General features: G+C 37.7%; 1 protein-coding gene across 4 annotated transcripts in view; it reads left to right on the top strand.

The window, feature by feature from the left end:
- qkia (QKI, KH domain containing, RNA binding a) overlaps positions 1-8,867 on the top strand; it is an 82,198-nt gene extending 73,331 nt beyond the window's left edge. For all 4 annotated transcript variants that reach the window (XM_015348578.2, XM_015348581.2, XM_015348580.2 and 1 more), the window contains exons 7-8: positions 938-1,012; positions 2,481-8,867. In XM_015348578.2, coding sequence (XP_015204064.1) covers positions 938-1,012; positions 2,481-2,497 — 92 coding nt within the window. In that variant the 3' untranslated portion in view covers positions 2,498-8,867. The remainder of the gene's footprint in view (positions 1-937; positions 1,013-2,480) is intronic.
- The last annotated feature ends 10,861 nt before the right edge of the window (positions 8,868-19,728 follow it).

Here is a 19,728-nt window from a genome sequence, read left to right on the forward strand (position 1 = left end):
ATTTTTACTTTTTTACTCCCTCTTAATTAAAATATGGAAAGATTGATGTCCTGGACACTAGTTTGCTGTTGAAAAATCATTAACATCTTCACGGTTAAATTCAATCTTCATTAGGGATTAGAAATGAGAGCAGCTGATTAATATATGCAAATGTTTTTAACAATTTTGGCATTTCTTTTCCCCCGTAACCATTAGTTTTGGTGTATCCATCTAAAGATTAAACCTAAGATATTGTCACTGCTGTACAAATAGGAAATTAAGCCATTAGGTGAAAGTATTAGACTAAATCGAACTTCAGCTAGCTGCCCTGAAAACACTGAAAGGTCAAAACCTAATATCTTGTTACACAAATCATTTTAGTTGTCTGACATTTGAACCTAATTTTCATGATACAAGATTCTCAGAAATGGAATAATCATATGCCCATTGGCAATCCCTGCTGACAGTAAATTACAGGAATAAGCAGCCTTTCATGTGGCCGGCTCCAATGTTTTGAGTTTGAGCAGTATTGGCTGTGTTCTATCCAAGAGCTCTTGAGTTTTGTCTCTTGCAGTGCGGTGGAGTAGATTCTGTTTCAGTGATTTTTTTTTTACGTACAATATGAATTAACCCTCTCATCTCCTGAGCTTGTTGAGAGACATGTAAATTTAAACAACAGAAGGCTCATCCTAAACTATTGTAAGCTTCTAGGCGAGGACATAAAAAACATTCCTGACTAAATCCTGAAACAGACTCAATGCAAGTGTCTTTCCTACAGTTGTTGCAAATGTTTTGTCTCATGTGAACCTCCTGTAATATTTGATACTGTGGAATATTATAGTCTAAATTATATAGATGTAAGTTATGATGTTTATTTTCTGTATGGAAATGTATGTACATATGAAAATGTTTTGTTTTCTAAGTGATTTTCTAATACTGTGGACCTATTGCAATCTAGGAGCAATGGCAACTAAAGTGCGGCGACATGACACACGGGTCCATCCTTACCAAAGGATTGTGACCGCAGACAGAGGTTAGTTTAGTTAACACATCCTTTTTTGTGTTGCTGATTTTGTTTTTCGCTCCATCGTGTCTTAATCTGTGGTATGCAGTTTCGTTTACAGAAACAAATCTCAATCCTCAGGTTTGACTTAGTTTACATTCATGTGACGTCTGTAAAAAGTTTTTTTGGGGAAAAAAGTGATTTCTGCATTACGTTTTTCTCTAAATGTACTGGTTGTGCCAAAATGTGAAACTCCAAAATGTTTTTGAAAAAGACCAAATTCAAATGCAATGGAACCATTAGCCTGATGCACCTTTTAATGCCAGGAGAGGTCTAGGTTTTTGACTACTTTGGTCTGCAGCGCATTTCCTGAAGGTTTTTGGAATGAAAACGAAAGTCACAGTTCAGAACCAGCTTTTTAGGAATATTTTTTTCTCTCCACCGGATTCGCGTTCACGGTCATCATTCAGATGGAAGTGATTATTTTGCTTCAGTGTGTTCAGTTGTTGATTGGCTTTCAGAATGCAGAGCATTCCATACTCTGCTTTTCCCCACTCAGGGCCTTAAACAATTTTAGGTCCACCTCTACTGAATTTTCCTTTCAAAGATGTGACTATTCCACATCACTCGGTTTAAGGAGTGTTGAAGTGCTGCAGGTTTGAGATGGCTGGAATGAACTGAGGTTATATAAGCCATGGCCTATTCAAAATAAAAGGCAAGCTTACAGACAATGGGAAGTTAGGAATGCTGGCATGAAAATAATCTTTTTAGAATTTGGAATTAATTATGTTCCTTGAACTCAGGTTGAGTGGATCAGGGCTAGATGTTGATTGTACCATTTTAGCTGTTACTGCTTGATCACGAGTTTGTGATCAAGCTGGACCAACCTGCACATTTAATGCTGTCCAATGTCAAAGTTATCTTCTTCAATTAAAGCAGGTAGTTTACATTAAGTGTACTTTTTGGGAAGAAAAATGTTCACTACTTTTTCCTGTAGTATTTCAGTTATAAGAAGAGGTACCTCTGTTTTATATATGGACATTTCTAGAACATAACCCAAAAATGTATTTTTGGCACCTGTATATACCGGTAAATAAAAAGTAGAGCCAATGTGAACAGTTCAGCTTTTCTTTGTCTATTTGATACTAGGGGACGTCTATTAACACTAATCCTACTGTATTGTACATAACTGCATTTCCACTTGATGTTTAGAACTAAAACATTAATTTTTGGACTCTGCTTCTGTTATGGGTATTGGGATATTTCCTACACTCTCTGCTCTAATTATAATACTTTGATGATTCAGGTGGGGGTATTAGTGAAATCATGATGTAAGTGCGTCATGATTAACCTAACAAGTCATATATTCATGGGGAGAGAATTGAGATTTCATTCATTTTACTGTTAAAATGATGTCATTCCAGTCTTTTCTTGCTGACACTAATATCCTTTCTATTCTTTTTTTCTTTTTTTTTTTGTTTTGTTTCTAACCACCTAGCCGCCACCGGCAACTAACACATGACCTTCTGACCTCTGAATTCTTCACCCAATGATGAGCTGACCAAGCCTGCCTGCTGAGCAGTTAACTGGTAATCGCCTTGCTAGCCTGTCTTGGAAGCAGCGAGCTAAGGCACCTGTACGCATCGTAACCTAACAACATGTTAAAAAACAACTCAACTACAGCAACTCGACTACACCCCAACAAAACTGTGTTTTTTTCTTTTTCTTTTCCTTTTTTTGTTGAGTCTCAGCTTGTAGTCTTGGTTTGGGTGGATGGTATCCAAGTATCTGCACTGAATAACTAAAGCAATAAGGTAACCCCCCCCCCACCCCCCACCCCACAGCTCTGTCTCTGTATGTATTGTTGAAATGAAGCTAACCGATAACCAGATGATTTATTTCCTGTGATGACTGGATGCTGTTATGAGGCATCTCTCTTCCAACCCTTTCCCATCAGTGTCACAACTCCACCCCCCTCCCTCCGTCACCTTGCCTTAGTTAGGTGGTGGGGATGTGAGACACACACACCACTCATGCCAACTGCAGTGTTCTGTCTTTTCACATGTAGCCCTGTCTCTAAAAGCTCTGAAAACTTTTTTTTTTTTGTGCTGACACATTATGGGTGTGCCTGACTTGGCTGCTGTCTGAAGCATGGCTAAAATTATTGCAGAGGAGCTTTTTATGTTGTTGTTTTTTCTCTGACAAACGGACAAGGAATTTATGGATTTTCAATAGAAAAGAGAGGTCATTTTCCTTTTTGTAACTGGAGAATTGGCAGGTTGGTGTGTGTGTGTGTGATTTGGGGGGTACCAGAAGGTGGTTGGTGTGTGTGTGATAGGAGGAAATCTTCATCTTGTTACTGACCTTTATGTTGCTTATCCACAAGGTCAATAATAGTGCCAGGCTTTTTTCCACCCTAAAATAATCCAACTTTAAGAAATTGATTAAGGTATTGCATATACACATTCAACCACAGGGTGCCAAGCTTTTGAAAGAGTGAGAAGTGTGCTGTTACACACTGAACAGTTTGGGAGTTAGTCCACTTCCCAACCAGATGCTGGTTAATATTTTCAGCAGACTGCGGTAATTGAGTCCCAGTTTAGAGGCATGTGGGTGAGGAAGAGTTTGTTTCCGATTCAGACGGATAACATGCTGAAACACTAAGGGGCTTTTTAGGCTGAGAAAGGGAGTGATTCTGCAAAGAGAGCTCTCAAATATAGATTTCCTAATTCTTTTTGATCTTCTTATGATTTTGAGTTGAATTAAAAATCTGTTCAAATTCTGATCCCAACTTTACAGCACATCCACAATGTGTCTTGCACAGTACAAGCCGGTATAAACAAACTCCTGTGTTTGTATGATTTTTACTCTTTCTCAAGAAAAATAAGAGGATGTGAAAGCCATGCTTGCCTGTTTTAATTGCTCTATTACGTACCTGTTCTATATATAAAATGTAGATACCTGTCATTGCATATAAAGTACAGAGGAAAACAAATTAGATACTTTTACAGGGTGCTGGTGAAGAAAATATATTTTTGGCAATTTTAGCTTTTTATACTTAACTTGCAGTTAAAAAATACTAGAAAAAAAAACAAAAAAAAAGAAAATCTAACATAAAAACGATGTGACATTGGATAGTAGTGGCTGGGAAAATAAAGACCAAAATAGTATATCTAGGAATGTTGCAAGAAACTTTAGATGGAAAATTTAAATTTTCAAAAAAGAAAAAAAAGTGCCTTATTGATGGTCGTTTCTTTTTCCAAGTGTTAATTAACATTTGTTAGTGTCCAGCGCACACCAACCAGGAATAGATGCTCCATAGAAAGGGTATTTGGAAAGATGACACCTCAGAGTGTAGACGTAGCTCAGTATTCCCCTCACTAGAGCTACTGATATTATTCTATGCAAATAAGAATAGCAGTGACTCGACCAGCTAATATTTGTGCCATGGTTTGTCTTCCTGAGTTTGTTAGGTTTTTGTTATAATCCTATCTGCCATTTGAACAATATATATTTTTACGATTGTCACTTTTTTTTTTGTTAAACACTTGATCGAGGACAAACTGCCAATTGAAATGCATACGCCTGCTGGGCTGTCATTTTGTTTGGAGGGTAGAAAAGCTTCAGTGCTGACTGTAAACCGCTCGTTTCAATAACTGCAAACCTCGCCTTTGTCCCATAAACTAACTCTGTGACCTATTTATGCAGTCCAGAGGTGGCCAAAGGCATTTGTGTTGAGAACAAAATGTTCTTTAGCAGCGGCCAATTCAGACAAGAAGCTGTTGACAAGCAGCACGTGGACAAAACTCCTACTGCTTGTTCATTATAGACACGCTTTATAATGATTGGGCACCCTGATGAACCTTGACCGTTTTTCTACATAGCAACACTTGGTCTATGTTACTGTTGCCAAAAGGTGGGAGATTTTGTGGAGAATCACAACAACAGTGTTAGGGATCACCCCCAAGTTTAAAGCTCACCCTGTGATGCTGTAAATCCAAGGTATTACCTGTTCATTAAAAATTCACCAAGTGCTTCTCAGAGCTTTTTACTTCAGAGCACAGTTTGCTCCCCCTTTTTTTCAGAAAGGTGTTCAGGTGCAAGACTCTAGCAAGACTCAACTAGGATTCTTTTTTTTGAGGATGATTTTTTCTTCTTCTCCCAAACAGTTTAGCTGGAAATGTCAAAAGGGGTGGTAAATTGTGCACTGGAGCAAGTAGCTTTAAAAGTGAGCGTTGATAATACGAACCCTAGTGTCAAGGGGGTAGTAAGTTATTGACTCATTCTTAGAAAATGGTCTGAGAATAAAATTAATAAAATTAAGTTAAGCTTTGCCAAAGGAGGGCCTTTGCTGCTATAAATGTACTTCCACTTAACCGAACAAAAAAATTGGTTGTTGAATTTGGGGAATTTTGGCTTTTTTTTTTAAAAAAAGGAGCAGAATGATTTTTCTTTTCCCACCATGCGTTGCCAGAAGCCTTAAAGCCCATGGGTTTCAGTTATCTAGACGACTGGGATTAATCACACTGAAAGAGATAAAGTACAACGCAAAAGGAAAGCAATGTTGCGATTTCTGTTTTCTCCCTGGCAGACTTCATTTTTATTTTAACCTCTTACATACTGTTACAAAGGTCATTGTTCTATTTTTCAGTGTTATTTTGTTAATGCAATATTAAAGGAAGATGTAGAGAGCAAGAACAAATCAGTATTTGACAGTATTATGTACTCCCTCAGCAAAGTTACAGAACTGTGTGAGATGGTTATCAGGAGTACAGATTATTGTACCATATTCAGTCTATGGCCTGCCAATATGTATGATAATGTAATTACAGCCATTGTTACAGGTTTATAATGTATTTTTCTAACTTCATTTTATATGTATATTATAAAACATTTTCTGACTCCTTTTTTTCTGATAAAAGCCCACTGCAAGTTTTTTAATAGTTCCTCTTTCCCTTTCATGTCAGCCTTTATTCTCCTGGTCCATATCATTGGGAGTGTTGCCTTTTTTAGATTTTTTTTCCCAGTTCCTAGCTTGTTAATTCATTAGCCTCTTTATTAGTTCTCTTGTTATAAGTATTTTTACATTGCTTGCATTTAGTTTCCATGGTGTTTGCTGTTATTTTTCTTATTAACCCCCTGGCATTTATTTTAATAAAACATTCTAGTATGAATTTTACTAACTTGCTGATATTATTTTTTGTCTTGTGTTTTTTAACCTGTTTAATGAATGTATGGTCTGGTTCACTGGACTAACAAAATTAAAAACCTGATGTTTGGCCACAAACACACACCTTTGCTCACACAAGCACATACACACCACAAGCGGCCCCTGAGAGACCTGCTGACATTTCATCTCAATCCAACTGCTGTTTGTCTTGTCGGGCTATTTTGCACTGTTTAGAACAACTGAGAGCTGCTTTATAACTGGTATGAAAGTGGATCGTACCAAGGTTGAGCTATTCCAATGAGCTGTGGTGGCGCACACACAGAAGGAATTGTGGGTACAAGAAAAAACGGGGCTTTGTTCAAAATACAGTACGTGACGGCTTTACTCAGTGATTGTAAAGTGCATTTTATGGCGAATTAGTGTGGAGAGACTGCATACAAACCTTTGTGGTCTTTGTGGCTATAGGTAAGACTAGCTCAAAGTCAATAGAGAAGCACACTTACACTGCCACAACTGACTCTTATACTTGTATACTTCAGAAGACAGATTCACAGATTCAGTCTGATTCAGTCTGAGGTTCTTGCTCATCTAGTCCTCACAGGGGGTGTGACTTTGCAGAGTGAGTAAGTGGAGAGCTGCAATATCACCTTCATAAAAAGCTTATCGGCCCATCAGCCTTGTCTAAAAAGCAAAGCTCCCTTTCATGAAACTAGAAAGAACACTGCAGGTTGGGGTCAGACCCCTTCTGAAGTTCTAGCGATAAAGAGCTCAACTATCTTAAGTTTCTTTAATGTCAAAGCTATTGGGGGGGGGGATGTCATCTTAGAAATGGTGTCACCACCGTAAGCTAAATAGATTGTAGGTGACATCATAAAACCTAAAAATCATCTTTAGTTGCATTTTGAAATTTCATTATCTAGAGTTCAACTGTTTATTTATATGTGCCATTACCCTGTTAGGGGGATTAAGAAAGGAAAATCAGTGCTACCTGCTTACATTGGATTTTTTCCCCTTGCACCTTGAACCCACATTCTAGTGCCACCACTGCCAGAGAGAGCATTTGGGATCAAACTTATTTTTCTTCCAATTAAAATCTTTATCTTCCTCTGTTGCCTAAAAGCTGAAGCACATCTTTGTGTACTAATTTTTCAGTTCAATTGTTAGAGCTTCTTTTCTTTCACTAATGAAAGGTGTTCCAAAACAAAGGCGCACAAGCAATGATTAACTTATTAATCTCTTCCTCTTTAACCCACTGAGTGCTGGATACACAAACACTTTTTGCACTATTCAGTTTTGAGAATGCTGCAATTTCACGATGTGTTTTAATGCTTCAGATCCCCTGCTGTAAACTTGATTGATTAGCGGGGGGCGGCTTACGCATATTTTTGTGCACTGTGATTAGCAATACTCAGTCCTTGCAACAGAAGTTTCAAATTGAGCACTATTTTAATAATCTGGAGTTGTAACAGAGAAAAATTAGTGTGTGCACCAGGTAAGATGTTAGTTAACTTTTTAAACTTAAACATCAGTCTGAAGATTCTAAACTCTCTTCAGACTCATTTGTTCTCCCCCAATAACTATATTATACATTTGAGGCATCTAAATTTTGTCTGATGTACTTTCAGATTTCATGGGTGTTAATTTTTTCACATTGATTTGCATTTCTAAATTAGAATGGTATGCAACCAGTTGCCAGTACTTACATTTTAACTTTCAGGAACAGTCCATTGGTGCCTTTGTAGTAATGAAAAAATCTGTATTTTTCTACTTCAAGGATTAAAAAGGTTAATTGCATGTCCTTGTTTCTTACACAGAGCATTTTCAGCATGCTGAAATTTTATACTTCTATATTTTATAAAGATATAAGACTGGATGTTTATGTACAAACTGGAATTTCTTGACCAAAAGCTATTTTTTTTTACTTTTCCAACTAAAATGTTTCATTTTGTAGTTTTTGAACTGCCTGTGCAGTGACTACAGAAATGAATAGCTCTAGCACATGATTTCCACGTGATATTTTTCCCAAGGCAGGTCCCTTGCTGGGTTTTTATTAAACTCCAAAACCTGTACTTGGATTATTCTGGTGTCTCCACTGTAGCTATCCCACACCTCACAGTTTAGTTCCTGGTAATTTTTAATGTTTTTTGGTTGTGTTTTTTACTACAAATAAACTGCACATAATCTCACATTTATGGCTCACTTGAGCTGCAGAAATATCAGTGGATTGAAGTGCCTTTCCAATCCTTATTCCTACAAGGTTGCAATAATGTTGCGCTCAGAATTACAGCTTTTGAAAACATTCCTGCTTTTGTCAAGACCCAAAGAAAAGCCAAAAAGATGTATAATTCTGAAACAAATGGCACTCAGAGGGTTAAAGGAAAGCTATAAACCAGACAAACTCTAAATTGCAACTGGAGATTTGTTTTTACCAATGCCAGTGTGCTTTAAAATTAAAACTTTTGACTTTTTAAATTAAGTGTTTTAACATTCTGTATGATGGGAGCTGTTTGAGATATAGGGAAACACTAAACATGAAAAGATTTTTATTAGTTATATGAAGTCCTATTTATGTACCGTAGCATTTTTTTGTTATTGTTTTATGTTGTTTTTATAGTAGACAGGGATAAATTGTAATGCCAGAAATGTTGATCACACCAAAAAAAAACACAAAACAAGCTGTTATGTGTGCAATAAAGTACCATATTACAAGTAGAATGTGGCTGTTTGCGTGTCCACTAGCCCCTTGTATCGTCGCAGTCTTCGCTCCTGTGAGGATCTCAGAAGATGATACGGTAAGTGTTCTACAGAGACCTCGTTTGGAAGGCTGGGTTTGCACACAAGTGAATCAGAATTGCCATTATTCTGACTACATTTAAAGCATTAGAGTTGCCGCTTACCTGTTTCTATTTAAATATTTTAATGGTTTCTATGGGTATACAGTAAATACACACTGAAGATGGTTTGGTAAATGCATTTTGGACAAACTGTTGTAAATCAGAGGAAGCCTTTTGGCCCATTTGGTAGCTAGTAGCCATGCTCACTTTTTAACATTTTGGTGCTATTTCAGTGGGGGTTTTGCCACTGAAGTGTAAAACCTGAGCTTCTGTCCTGATGGTGCTTTAGTAATAACCTTAAGCTCTCGCGTGATAATGTATTATATCCATATTTATACACCAACACAGGTGTACGTTTAGTTTACACAAACCACTGCCTTTCTGTAAAGAGGGTCTCCCAACAGTTTTCCTTAAATGGCATTTATCACATTTAGTCTTCTCTTTAAATATGTATATGTTGGAAATGAAGCTAAAACAATGGTGTAGTGTAAATTTCACTTGGAAGCATCCTTCTTTTATGTTCAATTTGTTTTTTCAAATTAAAAATATTACATAGTACCATATACAGTAATGAACTGTGCACAGTCATGGCATAACAGACTTGGTACCTAAACTAACTTTAAATCCAACAATAAAAAAACATGCTTCTTTTGTATCCTTCTTTTGAAATTGCAGACTCTGTCATCCAAATATACAAGCGTCTTTAAGCTGTTCTTAGAAATCTAGTGATGTGTTGACAACAACATGAACTTGGAGGGTAGAGGCAGAAATGAAATGAGTGAAGTGAATTTAAGAGTCGTGAGTTCTGCACTTTCCGTGTCAAGAAATCACAACCATTTCAACTGGTAATCCTTTAGGGGGAGATGCGAAAACTGCATTTCTAACTAAATAAAATGCCGAGAAATGGTTTCAGAAAAGATTCTCAGCCTTTTAACATCTCTGCCTTGATGCCCACAAACTGCAACACAAAAGATCCCTGAAGAAACCATTAGCACTTTTGCATTACATTTCACAGATGGGCAGTAAATTCTTGATTTGCACCAGTTGTTCGCATGACATGCCTGTTATGAAAGAGCTGCTTCGTGGGCTCAAGCTAGGAATTGTGCACGGGGTGCAGAAATCAATAACTGTGCTGTAATGAAAGAGGTTGAAAAAGCTGCTGACAACTGGGATGCATCACGGGTCTTTCTACAAATATTAGCACACTGAGTGACGGGCCACAAGACCTGCACAAAGAATTATTTCCACTTGTGCTTTACAAATCTCAGCAAGCAGGCTGTAGGGTTATCCCTGGACATTCCTTTAATGCTCAGTGTTTTATAAACCATGAGGTTTAAGTGATTACCCAGACCAAACAATAGAAATTAAGTGCCCGTGTGGGTATTTAACACTCGTCCCCTGAACTGCATCTTTTTGAAAGGATTATGACGGGGGTTTCCGTTTTCAGCACTTAAACTTGTTGGAAGCTGCCTTTGACTATTGCATTTTATCAGTAAAACTAAAATCTCAAAGGCTTTGGGGGGGATTAGAAAAAAATGGCAGATATTCCATTCAAGCAACACAGTGGCTCAATAAAGGCTGTGGTTGGGTATTTAAGAGGGGGGCTCCTGATCCCCATGCTGGGCTGGGAAAATGAGCTGAAGGACCTGGGCTCAGAACTGTTGCCAGGGCTGGGAACAATGATGTGACAAAGAACTGACATTTATCAGAAGCCAGGCTTGCTTGTACACAGGAGTTCAGGTTCAAAGTAATGGAATTAGTATTTGGCCGCTGGCAGTGAAAGATGGCTGCTTCTACTTTTCAGACACCTGGGATGGGTGGCTCTTCACAAGGCAAGACACCCTTGAGAGAGAGAGAGAAACATTCTTTACTCTTTTTTTCCCCTCCTTGTTTGTGGCACTTGCTCTCTTCTCGCTTGTTTGGAATGTGCCAGGGGACCGCTGCTCAAATGAGACACATTAGCAGTTACTATCATTTGGCAGCCCTGGGATGTAGCCTTAATGAACAAAAACTCAGTACAAAAGACAAGTTTCATAAAAGAAATGAAAAGATATTAAGAAAGATCTGTTAAAGAGAATCACTAATGTGACCTTTTTTCAGGTTGTGTTTTTTTTAAATAAGTTCTCACACATACTTAGAAGAGGATTTCAGTCCTGGTGTGTACGTCCCCAAAAATGAATGTTCTGTACATGGGAGCTTGCAACCGATCTGATTTGTCGAAACCACTTTAAACATCAAGAGAAACCTCTTTCGCGGTCAACTGTATATTGTGCTCAGTTCAAGTAATCCAAGTAAATCTGCTCCAATGTGACAGGAAGTCAGAAGCTAGATATCAGTCCCGCCTTCTCTCCAGCCTGTGAAGATTTTGTGAAGGTGTTTCCAAAGGCGTTTTCAGCCGTTGTAAGAGGTCACCGTTCGGCTCACACCTGCGTTGCTCTGCACTTGTCGACTCTAGCTGACCTCTCGTTGATGGACTGAAAATACCTTTGGTATTCATGAGCCATGCTACCTGCAGACAGCAGCTGGTTATAATCTCTGTGCTGGCCTGTGTCTCGTTGCCCATGCCATGGTCCAGTCTTCCCCACATAACCCAGGTCAGCTGTCCTAATACAGCATTGGTGTGTCATTCTACTGTAGGTTGCCTGGCTGCTCACCTTCCCCCTTTTGTGTCAGTTGTTGGTTCCTGCAGAGTCACAGTTTGGCAGGTTTTAGAGGTCATCATTAAATCAATTTCTAAAGACTTGCAAATTCATTGTGATCATTTAAGTATATGAGCATATTGAAATTGAACCCTGTAGAGATCATCTGGGACCAAGATCTGATTAGTTAGAAATCCTGCAGGACTGTCTCTCTGGGACCAAGGTTTAAGACTCCAGGAGCCTTAAATGAACCTGAAAGTTACTGCAATATCCACATCTAACATGCAGTTACTGGTCAAAATATTAGGAATAACATGCAACTTGTGAGAACAGCCTGAACAATAATTTGCCATCTACTCCCAATCCTAAACTGATCCTCTGAGTAGTTTTGCCTTTGACTGAGATTGTGATGAGGGTAATGGTTTATTGGATTAAGCTACATATTCCATGGATTTTCAGATGGAATGAGATCAGGAAGGTGATGGAAACACAGTTGAGGTAGCCCACATCTTCTGCCCTGAATTTGTGTCTGTGTAACTTGTATCTTAAAGCATTCGTACAGATGTTAATCTATTTCCTATAGGGTAATGCTTTCTAAGTGCATGATATTAAAACTTTTTATTGTACGTTTTATAAATTTAACAGAAAATATTTATACACTTAAATGAGAACAGCATTTACTAATGAGCTCTTAATGAGGAAAATGGCTGGAAGCCAAAAACAGCTTTAAAAATCTTGGGGAGGGTTAAATCCAATTCTTACAATTAGCTCGCTGTCTGTTTTGCCCCCCAAAGTAAAAGTTAGGGTGCATGATAATGTGAAACATTCCAAGACAAATGACTGTGTTGTCTCTCAATGTGTTCTTTCCTTTTTATATCTAATTAATCCTCTCTCCACGGGTGTAAACATTAAGAAGGATGCGCTTTGTCTCAGATTAATGTTTCCTGTCAAATTTACAGTCTTGCTAAATTCACAGGCACTGCAGGAATTAGTGAGTCATGCAGTCAGAGAGTTAGGGAACAGAGAGAAACAATCGGGGAACGTAATCGAATTTACAGCACCGAAAGCAGGATTTGCAACACATAAATTGAACAGGAATGGAAAATAATCAGAGGCCTCAGATAAGATCATTTTTGGCAGTCAGGTTTATACTAGGAGATTCACACAGAATTGTCAGTTTCCGATTCTGAACTGGTGACCTAGTGGATCAACTAGAATGTGTGAGAAATGATACCTGTGTATGTTTATGGTATCTAGAAATGTGCTTTTTTAACACTGACCGCATTATAGTACTGTTATTGTAGCATAAAAATATATGACATTGTTGTCTGCATAAGATACAGTAGACGAAACGCTTAATTTCCCTTTAGTATCAGTTCTGTTATATTGGGTTTGTCCAGTTCTGGTTCAGGAGGACCAGTGTTTCTGCAGGTTTTCTACTGTAGGTGTCTTAAAGGCGGCAGCACCTAAAGAGCTCAGAGAAGTTGTTACATTTGTCCAATGAAGTCAATGGTGACCTGGTGTTAGTTTTTGAATTGGAATGAAAGCCTGCAGGCACACTGGGTTTCAAAACAGGAGTGTACAGACCTGTGCTAGAAGAATATTCCACTTTTCTAATCCATGGTGAGGCCTGACCAGTCCATTAAAAATAACTACATGAGACTGTAGGAAAGCTGGCCATGCAAGGTGCTACATTGAAATATGATTTGGACAAGAGAACCACACATATGTCCCATTTTCAACTTGTCAATTAGGCAACAAAATACAAATGTACATTCAGATGCCTTTCTAAAAAAATCTCAATAGTATTGGAATGAAATGTCAATATCCATATTACCAGACCCTGCCATCCCCTGCTGATCCTGAAGCCATCTACAGTACATGAAAAAGAAGGTGAAACGTTTTTCTTTATTAAATATATTCTGTGCTTCTTCCTGCATCCTTAATTTTTTATATAAATATTCAAGCTCAGAGCCAGAACTATACTTGTCACCACCAAGACAGCTGGCGGCCTTCATTCTCTGAATGAAAAATCTCTCCCATCCATTCAGTTTCCTATCTTAAATCCCTGACATGATGTTGGCAGTTTTAACATTTAGCCTGAGCCATTAACGCTACTTTCAACTAGAAAAAAAAAAACCTCTCTGTATGCTTTCTCTGTGATGTGCCTGTCCAAGTCCTCCGCTAGGCTCAACCTTTACGTAGCTTTGGAGATTTGACAAGACCTACCCTAGGAGGAAAAGGAAGTGCTCAGGAACCTGATATCAGTGCTCTGTGCTGTCCAGGTTATTTTCTTTTTCACTGAGGCCTGACGACACTGAGGGCTTAATCTCTTGTCTCTTCTCATCTGTGTCTGTGTCTCCAGAACTGTCACTGCTGTCTCTCACTCCACCCAACACCTTAGGTTAAAACAAAAACCTAAAAGAAAACGGCTTCCAAGCCTGAAAAATAAATTCCTCTAGATCATGAATAGGACTGTAGGGTATGTCAGGAAAATCAGGATAAAATAAAGGAGACAAACTCCCACACATTGATCTTTGCCAAGGCAGTTTATTTCTGCAACAAATGTTTTGGTCAGAGTGCTACTTCTTGTTGTTATTGTTGTTCTTATTATTGAAAGTAACAAACGTTAGTACTTGTTGTGCTGTTAGTACTTCTACAACCTCAGAAGTATAGTGATAAGTTGCCATTAATATCTTGTGAAACATATTTTACATTTGTGTTTTCCACTGAATCTTGCTTGTTTCTATTTAATAATATTTAAATCCCGGGTTGCATATTTTTATATAGTGTACACAAACATGAATGTGAATAAATAGGACCACTTGACTGTCTCCAAGGGAAGTGACTTTTTTTTCATTACCCTATATTCTTTCAAAACTACTAAGTAAAAATGACTTCTTATAGTAGATTCTCTAAGACGTGTACTAAATCCCTCAACCAAGGGCCTGTTAAAGTAACAGAGCATTCCACTAAGCTGAATCGATTTTTGAGTACTGCATATACAGTATATATTTACAAAATGTTTTTAACATGGGTGGCATGGTGGCACAGTGGTTAGCACACTGTCTTACAGAGCTGGGGTCCTGGGTTCAGTTTCTGGGGTGCTAGTTGTGTGGAGTTTGTATGTTCTCCTGTGTTTGGTGGGTTTCCCACCACAGTCCGAAGACACTGGTAGATTAATTGACTTCTGGTGTGAATGTGTGTCTGTGTCTTCCCTGCAATGGAGTGGTGTCCTGCCCAGGATGTACCCTGCCTTACATTGCTTATTGCTTGCTTGCTGAGACAGGCTATGGTTCCCCTGCTCCGGATAAATCAGTTAGAAAAAGCATTGATGTTTTCCCACATGCAACCTTGTTAATAATAAATGCATTTTATGATGTATGTCAAAAAGGAAAGGAATGTTTGTTTAGCAAAATCAAGAATGTTTTCTTTTCATTGGAGAAGTTGTAAAGCTCCTTCTTTAGTTTGTCCAATTTGGCTTCATAGTCTTGTGTTGTGTTGACAGTTTAGTGAGAGGGTGAGACAAAGGTGTCAAGTGGCTCTCTTTGTAGCAGATTGGTTTCTTCAGCAATTCAGCTTCCTACCTAAATCTGCTAACCTACCTTTAGCTTGTGGCAAGAAAAACATATTGATCATTTATGTGAAACCGAACGTGAACATAATCTGCCACTGTATCTGACTGTGAAATGAATTATTGAATTATTAGCATGTTTACTTAGAGCACAATCAGATGACCAATACCTTTTACTTTGCTTTAATAAATTAATAAAGAGTATTTATATTCATTAAAGGATAGGGTTTTGACAGCCAATCAATTAATACCCCTTAGAACTTTGCAAATTTCAGTAAATAATCAACTACTGAAATAAAATGAGAATTTATTGAGAATCAGCAGAAAGGCTAAAGCACAGAAAGGCCTGCACATTGTATAATAACAAAATATTTGTTGTGTCCTGCAGAAGAGCAAGGCTGACTCAAAAAGTAATGCTTGGTATTTTTCAAAACATATTAAAATTGGTCCTCCTAATCTTAAACCAATAATTTGCAGCCCAGCATCCCATAATCACCCTTTCTCGTATTTCAATCTCAACCACCGCCAAAACGAAGATTCATTATCTGTTGTTTGGACAAGGATTATGCAGATCAAGCCAGCTTAAGAAGGAGATATAAAGACTTGTAATAAATTCTTGAGCTGCTACAATGTACCGACTAATTTTATGCTGCATGTCACTCCCTTCTTTTTTATTATAACTGTATTAATCAAGAAGACAGCTATTTCCTTGCTAATCAGAATCAGTCACTTTAGTCAAGCCCCAAAGCCCAGAACCCTGTTGGCCATTGAAGCCCAAGGATTACAGCAAGAAGAATAGCTCATTAACAGACATCTGCATTTGTGGGATAATTAGGAAGCACTTCCAGTAATTGATTAATTTACGTTAGCATCCGGGAACTTTCTTAAGGTAAAATTGTGTTTTCATTCATTTTTAAATGCAATATGCCACTAACACCTCAGGGCACATAAAGACCCTTTCTGCTTTTCACAATAGGCTTTAAACACATATCCTGATGATCTGTCATGCTTGTTCTTAATGTTAACAATCTTACTCGTGATAAGTAGGTCACAACGTTTGGAACTGTAATATGCGCAGCCATACTGTGCACGTGCCAAGTTTCTGATTCACATTGACAGGATGAACGAACACAAAGCAGATGTACAGGATGGTATCCTGAGGGCCTGGTGATTCTGAAGAAATGCATTAGTCACTCTGCATAATGGCTTTTGCCTCCTACACCCCCAAAGCAGGGTCTTGAGATGTGATTGGAAAACTGTTAAGCAGCACCTAATGCAAAAACCAGCTTGATTTGGAACCTGAAAGCACCAGGTAACCCTTTGACTTGCAACCCAAATATCGATTTGTTTTTATTGTGCCTGCAATGAATGGCTTGAACGAATGCCTTAATTAAACCTATTATTGACAGAACTGCTTGAAAATGATCAGTTCCAAGATCTTCAGCAAATGAGGACTTTTAAATGATCAGTAACATCAGGTTCCTTAATGTTCCAAAGGCCTCAAAGCAGCCCCTCAAGGAAAAACTAAAATGTGCACATGCTGTAATGCTCAGAGTCTATTATTTGTATTTAATAGATCAGTGAAAAAAATATTTAAGGGTTTTGGGAATCTAGAATAAGCTACATTATTTAATCTGATTCATTTAATAAATATTTTGATGAGATTTTTGGATCAATTAGCTACTAGCAGGAAAATAGGCTAGATGGATCAAGTGGTCTCATCTCAATTGTAGGGATTCTTACACACCTACAATAGGAAAATGATTTTTACTTAAATCCACTGTTAGGAATGCATAATACAATGATAAAGGAGCAACCATCCTTTACTAAATCACCTCAGATACTTTTACTCTTGCATTCAAAGCAATCTAATGACCTATTTAATGTGGTTTTGGAATTTTATAAAATGTCCAAAGCTTTTATTAACCTTGCCAGGAGCCATCAACAAAAAAAGTGATTTTCACAGTCAGCAGTTTTTTTCATATGTCTGGAAGAATTATAAAATGTGTTTTTCAATAGGAATATTTTGATCATTTTAATAAACGATGCTTAATATATAACAGTAGCCAAAGTGACAAAGGATGTCACCTTCTCAGATAACTAAAATGATTGGAGCTGTTACAGTGAGCTGACAATGGGCTTCCATTGAGTTATACAGAATGAACTCTTGGTTCTATCTGGTGAAAATACTGTAGATATATACATAGACCTATATTCCAGTTGCCTTTACACCTTCATTCATTGCTCTTTAAATACTCAGGGGGGCCTGTGCTGCTCGGGAAAGGTACCCAAACTCCACACATTCCACACTGATTGGCAGGTGGTGTAGGGGGCACCTCTGAATCAAGAGACTGATATAAAATGATACGAGATCACAGACGACATTTTAAATACAGCCAAGCCAAGCACAAGCAGTTTATTCCATCAAGAATGTCTCAGTGACGTTATGGAATTCAAATAAAAATCCCAAGAAATCTGGAAATTATTATTTGCTGAAGCTTCTAAAACAAATATACAGGAGCTGTGAGGAGAGATGTTGCTGGAAGAAATGGCAAATGAGTTCTGATATAAAAGCCCAGAGGTTTGCTTTAATAATGCAAATTTACAATGAAGGATGTTTAGGTATCTTTCTATCATTTTTTAAGTTCAGTTTACAGCCAAGGTTACAGAACAACCATCATGAGAACAGATCTTACAACCTGTGCAAAAGCGAGATCCTGGCAGTATGTGATATTCATTTTTCACAAAACAAGACGCAGACACTGAAGGGCACAGCCACCTTGTTCATTTGGGAGGTGTGCTTCTGATCCCTTCACAATGGAATGTCACAGAAGAGACCATATTCACTAAAGCCTAAGGTCTAATGACGTTCGTATGTCCAGAGAAGCAGAAAGCTGCACAAGTCCCATTTCAGCAGACAAATTTCCTTTGAGGCCCATAATCAAAATATGCATTGGATAAATGTACAAGAATATATATTAGTGTCTCCAAGTGAGGATCAAATGTGATTTTCAGATCACAAATCAGGAGGTAAAAAAGTCTGCGTACTCGGCTTCACAAGATATGTACAGTATACTGCTAAAAAGGTGCAGAAAACTGCCTATCTGAGAGTCGCACTTAAAGCCCATCTGTGAATTATTTGACGATGTATGAAGGTGCAGTGCCTGCAAATACCATTCATAAAGATTTCAGAAATGAAATACAGTAAACTCTCAGTTTAATTCAACTTCATTTTAAAACTCTTTGGATTTAAAAGACAAAATATGCTAAATTTGAAAAATCAGACATACCAATAATATCAGAGCATTTGGACAAATAATAAAAAAGGTACAATAATTACTGCATAGGTTTAAAATTCAGGAATTTTAATGGTTCCATATAGGTGTAGATCAATTGCTTATGATGGGTGTTAATTCTTATGTTCTAGTGAATTTTCTACAGTGTATTTACTACACATGAAATAAAATAATAAAAGATCCCAAAACCATACATAGTATATGTTTCTCATATAATAGTGTGTTTCTGGGCTGAAAAACTATCATGAGTGATATTTACTTTCTGCAATAATGGACTCTCCCCCTGGGAGACATTAGTCCTACTAGGGTTTACTGTATATCAATAAAACATTGTGATGCAAATATCATGATAACCAGCCTTTACTATTTGTGAACTGAAAGTTAATAACAAAACCGTAATCCTCACCATTAGCCTGAACCCCAGCCTTGGGGGTATTTGTTGAAGGTGTCTTGTTCTACTTTGAATTCTTTACAAATCTATTGATCTGTCTAAAAATACATTTATAAAACGCAATTCTGTGACCACTGAACTAATGTGTGACCAAACGTATAATTGAGCTCTTTCAAACACAAAAAAAAGATAAACACTTTATCTCTTCACAAACTGATAACCAGGCATCATCATCATCAAGAACATGTTCTTGTTCTCAGGTCCCCATAGGTGACTTTAATTTTTGTGAGTAGCAAATCAAATATGATATGCACTGGGAGCACAATGAATACTCCTACTGTACCTTCAGTTCCTAAGTCTCAATAACAAACCTGAGATTTTTCAGAGTTTCAAGATGTTCATTTTATTGCCGACAAAGTGCAATCTAGCATAAAGCACTGACAGTTTTACAGTAGGTGCCGATTAGGAAGATTAGGTGCCAGTGTAATCAAAATATTACCCACTGTTTGCCTGCAAACTTATAATGCACACTAATAATGCCCTCGTTAAAATGTGGGAAAAAAACACTAGAAACACACACACATAGTCCTCACAGGAAAAAAGAATCCAACATTTGTTCAGCTATGATACATGAGCTAATGTGCAAGCAGAAACGCTTCAGGAAATCTGTATGTCTGAACTGGTATCTTTTATTCTTTTCAAACATAGCGAAGGTGACTAGGACAATAACCACAGGCAATTGTTTGGAAATTTTTGCGAGACTCTAACATGTCTCAACTAGCCAAAATCAAACTCCTCTGGGACGCACAACAGCAAAGGCAGGTGGTTTAAGGACTAGAACT

This window comes from Lepisosteus oculatus, chromosome 11, assembly GCF_040954835.1.
Source record: "Lepisosteus oculatus isolate fLepOcu1 chromosome 11, fLepOcu1.hap2, whole genome shotgun sequence".
Taxonomy (NCBI): domain Eukaryota; kingdom Metazoa; phylum Chordata; class Actinopteri; order Semionotiformes; family Lepisosteidae; genus Lepisosteus; species Lepisosteus oculatus.